Below are 12,841 nucleotides of genomic sequence, written 5' to 3'. Positions count from 1 at the left end.
GCAGGTTTCTCTTATTGTGTTGGGGGGGGTTTGCGGTTGAGGCGAGGGGTTCGGTCACTGCTGTCTGAGCCGCAGCGAGACGGAGGTTTTGTTTTTTTTCTCCCTCTCTCTGTTAAAATGATGGAGACATCTGGCAAGTGCCATGATAATGCTGGTACTGATACACACACACAGTGTGGTGCAGAGCCCAGAGTCTGGCAGGGTCACGCAAGGATTCAGGATGCAAACACACACAGCTCGAAAACGGCCCAGCGCTGAAATTTAGCTGTTTAAAAAAAAAAAAAGAAAAAAAAGAAAAAAGCAGAGATGCGGGCACTGGAAGTTCAGATGCGGACAAATTGAATTGCTTGATTGTGTCATTTCACACGGCATATTAAAAGAGGAATTACCGCTCCGGCGCGGTCTGCGAGAGTGACATTTCCCAGCCACTCAGCAGCTTCCTCCCTCTCTGCCAAGCGTGCTCATTGTTCTTCTGTAACGACAGCGTTTTCCTTTGTGCCGCGACCAGCGGTGCGGTCCGCCAAGAGCGCCGGGGACCGCCGCCGGGAGCCCGTGCTCCGGTCACGCTTTCTGTTATTACATCTCACGGACCGAAACAGGAGTGCCTGTCACGGCACCGGCGACACCCCTGCCACAGCCAGGCCGCACGCACCCAAATCACCTCACCTCCTGCTCGTGTCGGCTACAGTTTCTGTTCCAGCATGTTCCCCGGGATCGCTGTGCGATTTATTTTTTACCCGTCCCGTCTCCCCCCACCCCCCCCCCCCGTCTCCCCCCACCACCACCACCCCTCGTCTGTCTCTCGGCAACAGAAAACAGGATACGGGAGCCGGGCTTTAGTCACGGGGTTTGTGGCAGGAGCGCTCTCGGTTTTTAAAAGAAAAGCGTTTGAGCAGATTTACGGTGTCCTAACAGGCCGTGACGAGAGACATCTGTGCCCAGAGGAGGGTTGTCACCCAGTCAGACAGCTGTGTTTCAGCTTCTCCGGGGCCTCCGCAGGCCTGTCATGCCAAACAGCTGACGCTAAGTGGGGCTGGGCTTGGTTAGAACTTGGATGGCAAAGCTGCTGGGGAAAAAGCCAGCTTGTTGCTGGAGATTGGGCCAGTAGGGGGCAGTCTTCCCTCTGAGCCAAGTCTCTCTCATGTGCCCTGGTGCCAAGATGGGGCCACTGTGCTGTAAGATGCTGCCTATTTTTTGGATGGTTATTTAACTCGCTAACTTCACTATTGTTAATTAATCTCCCATGGCACTTATTGATAGAGTAAGGGGTCTCAGTGTCTTAGCTCTCTCTGTCTAGTCTTCTAATCATCCCTCCTTAGAGATCCCCAGGTCATCACTGTGAAAGAGAAATGAGAACAAAGGCTAAGTAAATAAAATAAAATCTCTACACCTCCCTCCCCTCCTGACTGCTCCCCTTCAGTAAGACAGAAAAGAAAAATAACCTTTATTCTTCTCCCCATCCTCTAATTATGGGGCCAATTACAGTGCCGTTGTGCCCACACTGGTAGAGGTAGTGTGGAGAAGCCTGTCAGTGGCCCCACTCTCTGCCCAAGCTTAGCACTGTTGTTTACTCCGGCTGTCTACAGTTGTTCTCCTTTGATACTCATTATTGCCTCGCCTTTCCTGTTTTTCTTGAAGTTGTAAGTTTTAATTATTGACTGGTTGGCTTTATGTTTTTGATTTTGCGTGTTTTTTAGGCTTTTTTTTTTTTTTTTTTTTTTGGTACGCATCTGTAAATCGTAAGAAGGCCTTGCTTCTTTTGTTTTATTTGACGTTGTTTTGAGCGGTTCTGGGCCTCCGCACATGACTCCCTCGCCCTCCCTCCTCCCTGAAGCATGTGCTGTCCATTAACCCCGCGCTGATAGCCGACACCGGGGGGATTTCACGCTTGTGTCTGCCAGGCCTCTCTTTCCCAGACCTGCACGCAGACGTCAGCTGTTTCTGCGAGCACCGCTGCTCAGACCGCTGCTTCAGGCCTCTCTCTCTCTCTCTCTCTCCCTCTCTCTCTCTCTCTCTCTCTCTCTCTCTCGGCCTGACCTGATGCAGTACACGCAGGCAGCCCAGCCAGTCGCTGGGCTGTGTGTGTGACTGTGTGTGAGTCTGTGCATGTGTGTGTGTGTTTGAGTGTGTGTATGTATGTATGTGTATGTGTGTGTGTGCACATGCATGTGTGTGTGTGCGCGCACGCTTGTGTGAATGTGAGTGTGTGTGTGTGTGTGTGTGTGTGCGTGCGTACATGCGTGCGTGCATGCGTGCGTGTTTGTGTGAGTGCGTGTGTGCGTGCATGTTTGTGTGAGTGTGAGCGTGTGTGTGTGTGCGTGCGTACATGCGTGCGTGCGTGCATGCGTGCGTGTTTGTGTGAGTGTGTGTGTGCTTGCGTGTTTGTGCGAGTGTGAGCGTGTGTGCAGACAGTCACAAGCAGCCAGAGAGATGCTGTAGGTTTAAGCAGAGTTTAGCAGTTCAGGTTAGCGTAACTAGGGATCTGAAAATCAGGGGTTCGCTTCAGGGCCAGAACACCGCCTTTGACCTGTGACGGCACTGGTCAGGTAGGCCACAACGCTGTGAAAAAGGGGGTACAGTGCAGTGGTGGAGTTAAGGTTGAGGATGGGGATGAGGGGGATGAGAAGGGAAGAAAGCCCTTTCAGAGCCAGGCAGAGCTTCATGGAGGATCCTGGGGGGGGGTGGGGGGTGGCAAGGACAGTGCCTGGGAGGAGAGGTCATTTTTACCGAATGGGAGGTTCCATTGTTTAACGTTTCCTCTCGTTTATTGGTGGATGTGTTTAATGGGATTGGGTCTGACTGGACCCTAATCAGCCCCCGTCGGCTGATGGCGGTGTCTCGGGGAGATGGGAGATCGGGGCGGGCAGCACTAACGAAGTGAGGACCCCCACTGTGTAAAGAGCTCAGCTGTCCCAGCCCTGATTGGAGCTGACGTTTTAATGTCTGGAGCAGGACCGTGGTCAGACCTGCTTAACCTGACCACCCCACTCCCCATACTGGGCCCCCAGTCTCAATTTGCCCTTCCAGAACTGTACAAATCAGGCCAAATTTAACTCTTTATGACCTCGTTAAGGGCCAGCAAGACACCCTCTTAAGTTTCACATTACATTCTTTCCGCCAGCGGGAGGCTAGAGAGAGATTCGCTCCGCGCTTTCCCCCGGCTCTGTCTCCCTGTAGATTTAGCTCCTTTACGAGCCCGGCTTAGCCACGGTATTTTTGCCCTCTGACGGCGATGCTCTTTGCTCTTTGCGGCTCCTGTTTTGCTTGGCCCTTTCGCCTCTCCCTTTTGCTCTCTGAGCCGGGGGCGTGAACCCCCGTAAATCGAGCCCAGGCTGTCTTGATCTACACGCTGGCTCGGTGTAGAAGGGGGCTCACTGCGTTTTTAGTGTGCCTCGGGTTGAGTTAAAAGCCGTTAAATATTTGCGGCTGCAGTGATAGTCTTGGTCTGGTACGATGGGGCTGATTCCCGTAAGGACGGGCAGGTGCATGCTGGGTACTCCTCTTTTAGTGCTCTATGCAATGTGTTCAGCTATGCCTGACATCTCTCTCTCTCATCTGCCCTGCCCTTGGGCTGCTTTGTAAATGCAAATGCATTTGGTAACTGTTTATCATTTGTCCTAATATCCACTTAGGACAACGTTAATGCTGTGCCATGAATGGTGTTTGTGGAGAATAACAGAGAGGAATCATACATAAAAAGGTGTCTCCTCTGAAACACTTCCTGTATTTTAGCTCTTCAGGCTCCTGTGTTCTATTTGCAGTACTCTCTCACTCTGCCCTTAAGGATGCATCTGAGATCAGCTTACCCACCAGCAATCATTACCCAGACTCTTCAGGAGTTTAACTTTTATTCTGATCCAGGATCAGTTTTGAAGGGCACGAAGAATGCAAACCCCTCTCACGTCATCCTATCCTTTCAAGTTCAGTGTTAAGTCATATTTTTTTTTAAATTCTGGAATTTGAGTTTGAGCCAGAGTGCCGGTGAAACAGACTGTCAGGTGCCGGGTGCTGGTTCTTTGTTCTTGGTTCAGTGGTGTAAAGTTAAAGGTCTAGACCGTCTGTGGTCATGGGTTCGAACCCCAGGTGGCTGCCAGGTGAGCGGAGTGCTCTGTCATACTTGTGTTCGGTTTCTTTCCTCATCACTCGGATGTAAAATCGTGAGTATGGTCAGTGGTCCTGGGCGGGGAGCCTGCGCTCAGCACACAGAGAGTAATCTGAAGTACTGGTGCAGAATGGACAGTGTTGAGCTGTGAGGTGCTGAGCACTGCCTCTTAAGCCATATCTCCCTGTCACAGTCCACCTGGCCCACACAGACGTCCCAGAGGACACTTTGCTGGTTAGAAAAATTCCAATTAAGTGGAGAGCTGTTCTGGTCCCCGCGTGCTGCGTATGCACAAAGAGCTGGGAGATTTTCCCCGGGGCGCTGGGGGGTGCGCGGGGGGTCAGGGTACAGGTCAGTGCTTCCACCACGATTTCAGAGGATATAGAAAACTTCTAAGCTCTAACTACCCAGCCAAATCGCACCTTTTCCCCCCTCCCCAGAACACACCTCACCCATCCGTAACAACAGGCATCCTGAAGTCCCTCTCCCTGTCTCTCCGGCAACAGTTGAAACTGCAGTTTTTAAGCAGACGTGACCGTCTCTGTCTGTCGGCCACTGGCAGCAATGCAAAGGGGGAAAAAAATCCCATTTGTCCTTGGCTTCTTCACTTGTTTCAGTGTCATTTCCTCTAAAGGAGTCCCAAACTTTCCCAGAATTCTCTGTTCCTGCAGTCCTCGGGGCAGTCCTTGGGTAGAGGAAGGACAGTCCTCCCCCTGTTGCAGACTGCAAGGAGGAGAGGTTGCTAGGATACCCTCTGTTAAGAGTGATAATTGTTTAAATAGCCGGTAGTAAAAGTAAAGGTAAAAATAGAAGGTTGTTTCACGCAGAATCGCGGAAATGCTCGGGTCTGCATATTGGCTCACTCACATGGGTACAAACAGAGCCCCTGAGTGTCACACCATCCTGGCACAGAGCTAAAATTCTCCCCACTTCATTTTCTCATCTCAGAAGGTGCTACAGGTAACACTGCGACTTCCAGCGAATTTTCTGTCTTCTCTTTGCAGGGCTTACCAGAATTGATCATTGCAAACGTAAAAAAAAATTCTGCTGCCAGATCAATTTTTGGATAGTACCATTTCTCCAGAAAATTATAGTCCGAACCCCCTCACTAAAAAAAGAAAAGGAGAAGGAAAGAGACAAGTGAAAGGCAACTTAAACTTAAAACTAAAACTGGTACCTGAAATATACATCAAATGCTCAGTCGTATTAGCGGTAAAAAAAAAAAAAAAAAAAAAAGAAAACGTCAGAAATGGGGTGTGTTTGACAGACTGACATGGATCTGTTTACCTTATCGCATGATGAAGTGCTGGGGAGATGTTTGCTTCCTCTTAAGTTGAGTGAACCCTTCAGTGCAGTTGGTAACTCAAGCGTTACTTCAAACGCGCAGTATCGGGAGTGAGTGAAACCTAAAGCTACTCAACGTGGCAAACCAATGTTTTGATTAGTTGTCTCTGCCGGTGTCTGATGTCCCGGTGATCAGACTTTGGTAACGACAGCTAGTCAAAGCACCTGCACTGAGAGTCTCTCTCTCTCAGTGTCATGGGAGGAGAAGAACAAACAGCCAGGTGGGGCTACATGAGGCTGATCAACTGCTTCGCCAACTATATATTTTATATATATATATATATATATATGTATATAGATGTGTGCGTGTGTGTGTGTGAGTGATTATTTCAAGGGCCCCATCCACAACTAGGGTTATTTAGTGACTTACAAGCAGGCTGCAGGCTGCAGAGTCTTTGTGGGGAGCACTCGGTTCATCTCCTCATCTCTCTCTCTCTCTCTTTCTCTCTCCCTCTCTCTCTTCCCCTAGCTTCCTGTCAGGTGGACAGGGACCGGACGGATTCCCCTCTCCCCTCCAAACGCCCTCCTTCACGGTCTGGGGCGACAGAGAGCCCCATTTCCTCCAAACGTCCCAGAACGTCCGAAAAGAGCACCGGAGAGCAGGTGAGAGCATGTGTGCGGTGTGTTAGGATGCTGAAGTTCGGAGGCGGGATGATTCAGGCACATGTAGTTGATGTTAAACCACCCTGACACAACATTGCGCAACTAACTGAGCCAGCCAACCTGGGCTGGATTCATCCCAATCCAAAACATGTTGCTTTCATTACGAATTTTACTCCCACATTGATTGATCAAAAATAATGATAATAATAAAGAACGTGAAGTTGTACTGCTAAGCGTTTTTAAGCATATTGGTCTACTTTGCATTGCATAGCTCTTTTGCTTGGTGGTGATTACTTTTCAGTTTTTTTCCGCTTGTTTTGCTTAGGTTGCATGGCTGATCATGGGAAGGTTGGGAAATCGATATGATGTTTGACAGATGAGAGGGCCTTTTAGTGTGGGCCAGCAAGGCCCCGGGCTCCCTGGGTGCACCCAGGTGCCCACCGTTCCCCTGCTCAGTGTGTCTGTGTGGAAGGGGAACCCGCTTAACTCCTGCTAACGTCGACTCTCCCCCTTCTTCTCTCTCCCCTTCTTCCTCTGTTTCTCTCCCTGCCCTTTCTTCTGTCTACCTTTCTCTTCCTTCTTCCCTGTCTTAATCCCTTACATCCTGTCTCTCCCTCCCTTTTTTCTCACCCTTCCTCCCTCTTTCCTTTATTCATCCTTTTCCCTCCCTCACTCTTTCTTTCTTCCCCCCTTTGTCCCACTCTCTTCCTCTTTTCCTCTCTCCCCTATCCTCCTTTCCTCCTCTGCTCCCACACGTCCTCTTCCTCTCCCTCTTTCCTTTGCCCCCCTCTTCATCTCCTTTCCTGCTCTTCTCCTACTCTTCCTCTCCTTTCCCCCTTTATCTCTGTCCTTTCTTCCTCATCTTCCTCTCCCCTCCCTCCATATCTCTCTCTCCCTCTCTCTCTCTCTCCCTCTCCCTCTCCCTCTCTCTCTCTCCCCCTCTCCCTCTCTCCCCCCCTCTCTCCCTCTCCCCCCCCCTCTCTCTCTCTCTTTCTCTCCCTCTCTCTCTCTCTCTCTCTCTCCCTCTCTCTCTCTCTCCCCCTCTCTCCCTGTGCTCAGATGTACCAGTGCCCGTACTGCAAGTACAGCAACACTGACGTGAACCGGCTCAGGATGCATGTGATGACTCAGCACTCAGTACAGCCCATGTTCCGCTGCCCGCTGTGCCAGGACATGCTCAACAACAAAGTCCACCTGCAGTTCCACCTCACCCACCTGCACAGCGTGGCGCCCGACTGCGTGGACAAGCTCATCGCCACGGTGAGGCCGCGTGAGCGCGTGCACACGCATGCACCCCTCTCTGCGTGCGTCCGTCTGTCTGTCTGTCTGTCTGTTCTGGGTGAGCTCAGGACCCTGGAGCAGGTCTCTCACACACACACACGTGTGCCTGCTCAGAGAGCCCCCTCACATCAGCCCCCCCCGGTAGCTAAAGCGGCATTCTCATCTGTGTACTTGGCACTTCATGCCACGGCCCTGGTGTGACTCTTTCACTGCACCTCTTTGTGTGTATCCATTCAGCGGCTTCCCCTCTCGAGCGCTCTCCCTCTTTTTGTCCATTCTCCGGTCAGATGGCTGAAAGGTGTTGATAAAGCGCCGCGCCCGCACGCTTCCTGCAGGGGTGAGGGTCACAGCGCGGTTTTCAATGCGCTCTCCTGACCTCCCTGAACCACAGACACTGCATCGCTCTGGCAATTAATCTTTCCTACAAGAGGCCAGACAAAGTGAGCGTGCGGCAGGGAGATGAGAAGCCGCGGCCTCGTCAGGACCCTCCATTCACAGCAGACGCGGCCCCCACTCCTGCGCAAACGCAGCCTTTTTTTTTTCCCCCCCGTTTCTTAAACCGTTAAGAGAAAATTTCTTCCCATAGGTGGGCAGGTCAGAAGGGACACGGTGCCGTTTTTATTTTTCTTCCTTCTCTGTGCTCGAGCACGACACCGTTGGCTGTTGCTCCGCTGCGTTCGTGTCAAGGCCTGGTGGAAGTCCTCGGGCGAGATGACTCACAATCTCTTGCTGTCCCCCAGTGCGGAGCGGAGGCCTTCCTCTGCCCTCCTGCTCCTCTCCCTCCACCGTAATTGATTAGATTTGAGGCGGTGGTGCTTCTGAATCAAACCGAAAAGTGTAAATTGTCAATTTGGCCCATGGCCGTTTGGTCAGCTCAGTCCTAAGTCAGATATGATGAGAAGGGAGATAGTTTAGCAGTAATCTTTTTTTTTTTTTTTTTTTTTTTGTCTGGCCTGATCCTCACCTCTCCACTCGCCTGTCAATGACTCCTTTTAATATAATGTGTCAAATATCTTCTTTTTCTTTTTTTTTTTTGAAAGAACACTTGTCATCTCAAATGCACGTTGAATGAGAGAGAATGTTGTTGCCTTCCTTTGAATTCTGACATTTTGCTTGATGAGGAGCCATTTTCCCTTCTCTCCTTCTTCTCTCATGAAGGCATTGACATTGTGTTCTCACTCTCAGCACTTGCTTCTGTGCTTTGCAAAACAAAGCCTTTTACTATTAATATATTCAGCTAATTATGACACAAATGAATTGAAATGAATTAAATACATTTTATTCCCTAATGAAAGGCATGTCAGGACTGTGGAAATATTATTGCTCATCTTTCTCTTTTTTTTGTAATTCAGCTCACATACCTCAAGATACCTCAAGCCCCAAGCGAACAGTGATTTACAATCCTTCTGTAAAAAGTGCACTCATGTACATGAATGCATGTTAGGCTTGTTACATTTCTTTCTTGCTTCTCAGAATTCGTGAGGAATCCCTCCAAGCCTGTGCGGGACATGAGATGATTGTGGGTGCATTTTACCTGAATGTTACAGCCTTAGGGTGGAGTCATGCAGCATGCTGGAATCCCAAGAAAGATTTAAAGGGGTTTGAGTCATTTTTGTGTTTAGTGAGAAAAAACAAAAAGGTGCAGGGATTTTTTTTTTATCAATGTGGATGCCGTTATTCATAACATTTTGTGTTTTGGCGTTTCTTAAATGTGCCCTTATTCATTTTTTATGCCTTCTTTCCCTCGTGTCTCTGCCGTACGGAGTGCTCTTAGCTTCATCCTGTCACTAACCTTAAAGGAAATAAAAGTCCTGTTTTTTTCCTCCCCTCGGAGTGACCGTCTTTGTGCCCAGACCGAGTCTCCGCCATCTCCCGCACCCCGTCCAGAAAGCAAATGGCGAACACATTAGCATGGAAGGCGGCCATATTTTTTCTTTTATAGAGATAATAATGCACTGAGATTTTCCCAAAGACAGGAGAGAGAAGCCGAGCTCATATAATGCGCATTAAAACCGGCACCTTTTTTATAACAAGTGGAAATAAATTGAAAGGTACTCTATCCTTCCGCGTGTCTCTGGCAGACGAGCTTAATGAATTCTGAAATAGGTGACTTTTATTTCTTGCCGACTGTGCATAAAGATGCGCTCTCCATCTCTCCCTCCCCTCAACCCCCCCTCCTTCTCTCTCTCCCTCCCCCTCTCCCCCTCTCCCTCTCTCTCTCTCTCCCCCATTATATTTCCTCCCTCAGTCTCTTCCCCCCCAAGTTCCAGCCTTCCCTCCTTGCCTGGACCCCCATTCTTCTCTCTCCCTCCCTCTCCCTCTCTTTCTCCCTCTCCCTCTCTCTATCTCTCTCTCTCTCTCGCTCTCTCCCCCCATCCTGTGCCCTCCCTCCCTCCGTCTCTCTCTGCCCCCCCCCCCCCCCCCCCCCCCCCATCCCCATCTCTCTCGCTCTCTCTCATTTTCCATGTCTCATTTTCTGTCTGTCTGAGATAGGGGTAGTGAAAATAATTGTGCTTCATTAATTCTGAGTCTGGCTAGATGATAGTCATTTTAAACTGTGTTTGCCAATTAGGCGGTCTAAATTAAAAGTGACCTTGGGATACTCGCGCTGCTCGCCTCTCGTGGCTTAATGAAGCCGTTGTCTAGAAACAGTCTACTTTGTAATGTAAATGACCGTCGTATTTTGTTTTTGTAACTCTCCTCGCCGGTCGCATTAATTTACTACTTTTAGTTCAGAGATGATGGGGTTGGGGGTTGGGGGGGGGGGGTTGGCAGCAGACAGAGGTAAGAAAAGAAGGAATTAACTGAAAAAAAAAACACCAAAAAAAGGGTCCTGGATTTTTATCGCTGTGTTTTGTTCTTATTCGACCAGTCGCGCGCTGCCAGAGAAAAGAGGGTTTACTGCCACTTAACCCCCCAACCCCGGCAGTCTGCAGGGACTGAGGAAGGGGCTCGGGTCCTCAGAGAGGAGAGCCGCCATCCAGGGCTGCCCACACAGACGCCAGCCTTTGTTTAGCGACATGAACTCGCTGTCACTTAATTAGCGCAACTCGGGCAGCGGCGGGAGGAGGAAGCTGCTCGTTTTAATGTCCCTGACAGAGAGCTGCTACCGATGGCACACACGCACTTCCAAACACAGAGCCGCGACTTCCGCCAATCCCTCTTCCCCAATTCCAACCAGGCGGATCGCTTCCTCTCCCTCCTCAGAATAAAGGAAGATGATGCCATGCCCGTTTCTCTTAAGAGAGATGTCATCTCTACAACATGTAATTATAAACCTGGTGACATTTTTTTTTTTTTTTAATGGGGACCCTGTAATTTTGGAGAGCCCTGCGCAAAATGCAGCATGGGTTTCCACAAAAAAGGCAACTGCTGTGTATCTGTACAGTTGCTTTTGTAAAATGGTTTCACTGGCTGGTTGTGGGGAGGGGATATCAGAGGCAAGAGGCAGCAGGAAGAAGAAAGAAATCAGGAGAAGCGGATGAAGCCAGGTCCAGAGATGATTGTTTTATTTTTTATACATGTTTTTGTGGCTTGATGCTTTACCTCTAATGTCCTTCTTGCAATTCTGTACCCTACGATGTGCTCTATACGTATCTACCCATGACAGCCTTCAAAATTACCCTGGATGATAGCATCTGCCAAATAAATTGATTGTGATGATGATGATGATGATGATAATGATGATGATGATAATAATAACAGTGTCGAGAAGGTCTTTTGATGTTACGATGCTACCGGACCACTGGGGGACCGGTAAGAATGTAGGAGTGGTGTAAGGGCAGTCAGGAGTTCAGAAATAGCGTTCCTTTTGTGATATGAAAGAGACGGAGATGGAGAGAGAGTGAGAACGAAAGAGGGACTCTGTAAGGAGAGGGGAGATGGGATGAGTTTGAATTGAAATGCAGAGCAGAGATTTGTTCTGATCACTCTGTTTGGGGAGTTAATTGAAGAAGGTTGAAGCAGATCTCTCTCTCTCTCTCTCTTCTTTCTCTTTCTATGTCTCCCTCTTTCTCTGTTTCTCTACCTGGCTCAATCACTCGATCACTGATTATTGTTAAATAGCAGGCCACTAATGAGTCCTGTTGATGAATTGTTGTCCTTTTTAATGGAAGAGAAGGGAGGAGGATGAGTGGGCCGACATAAGGTGGTTGGGGGTACAGGGATTTGCGGGGGGTGGGTGGGTGGGGGGGGTGGGTAGAGGGACCAGCCAAGATGGAGGAAAAGCAGCTGTCATTCACACATGATTGACTTCAACCTTTCCGTGCACAGCCTAAACCTGTCTGTGCTCCTGCACTTTCTAATCAATATTCATCGCTCCTTGAAAGCTTCTAATTAACAAAGAATAGAAAAAAAAGGAGGGAAAAAAAAACAAATGATGCGTGAAAGCAAAATGCACATTACTTCTGCTCTTTCTGTTGCTGTTCCGCAGTCTGCAAATGCAATGCAATCGCTTTGTGATCGTAGAGGCCTTCGTTTTTTTTGTAGAATCTTATCGCATTTGAATTCTTGGGGGGGCCTGAAGTGAAATTCAGTCGGCTTTCCTTCTAACCTTCTACCTTTTCTCGTGGAGAGGTTACATCGCCCGGCTTCCCTGTTCCTCTATGACAACGCGGCTCTGCACCCATCCTTTCCATAGGAACGGGATGCACTTTTTTTTACAAGGTAGAATGATTTAATTAGGCGAGCTAATAAGCGTTTTTCAGTTGGCCAAGGTAGGCCTCTCAGCTCATCTCGCTAATTGGCTGCGGCAGAACTTTCCAGGCGCGTGACAAAACGCCGCCACTGATCAAAGTGTAAATTCCTGCGATTGTAAATGAGGTAAAAAAAAAAAAAAAATGTGGATATTTTAGTGCAGGTTGGCGTGTCTCCCATGCGGAGGAAACACAAGACATCTTCAGGAACCCCAAGCTTTTCTGTTTCTTTTTTTTATGGTATTCTCAATATCTGGGAAGCCATCAGCCTTACGACAGCATGTCCACATGCTTTCTCCTTCTCCTTTCGTTCTGCATCCTGCATCCGGCATGGTGTCTGATGCCTAAAATAGCTTTCACCATTGACTGACTGAGGGGAAGAAAGCAGGAGAGCCACAGCGGTATTGTTAGTGGGGGGAAAAAAGAAAACAAAAAGAAGAAGGTCAGATTTTCTTTTGAGGATCTTGTTTGGATGTTTACTAATAGGGCCAAAATCCCCACAGGAATGTCCCGAGAACGTAGGCATGGCTTTATTCTTTGAGGGAAACTGTCCCATTAAAACTTTGACCATGGACCGTAATTGACGTGGGTGCACCGTGTGTTTGGTTTTCCAGGTGGCGGCGACAGAGGTACTGCCAGCGAGCATGTTCATACCGATTCCCCCAGAGAAAGACGGCCAGAACACCCTGCAGGCTGTAGCCAACTCTGATGACAGCAAGAAACAAACGGGTTAGTTCAGCACCGTAAACCTTGCCCAAATGTCAAGTATCTGTTCATCGCAAAGCATTGCAACTACTTTTGAAAAACTCCACTTGGC

The 12,841-nt window shown here is 49.1% G+C and overlaps 1 protein-coding gene across 2 annotated transcripts in view; it reads left to right on the top strand.

The window, feature by feature from the left end:
* LOC118788124 (zinc finger homeobox protein 3-like) overlaps window positions 1-12,841 on the top strand; it is a 169,801-nt gene that overhangs the window by 148,287 nt on the left and 8,673 nt on the right. For both annotated transcript variants that reach the window (XM_036544002.1, XM_036544003.1), the window contains exons 6-8: window positions 5,916-6,049; window positions 7,109-7,309; window positions 12,639-12,753. In XM_036544002.1, the coding sequence (XP_036399895.1) occupies window positions 5,916-6,049; window positions 7,109-7,309; window positions 12,639-12,753 (450 nt within the window). The remainder of the gene's footprint in view (window positions 1-5,915; window positions 6,050-7,108; window positions 7,310-12,638; window positions 12,754-12,841) is intronic.

The sequence above is a fragment of the Megalops cyprinoides genome, chromosome 13 (genome assembly GCF_013368585.1).
Source record: "Megalops cyprinoides isolate fMegCyp1 chromosome 13, fMegCyp1.pri, whole genome shotgun sequence".
Taxonomy (NCBI): Eukaryota; Metazoa; Chordata; class Actinopteri; order Elopiformes; family Megalopidae; genus Megalops; species Megalops cyprinoides.
The sequence above is the reverse complement of the archived record's forward strand: the minus strand, read 5'-3'. Positions and strand labels throughout refer to the sequence as shown.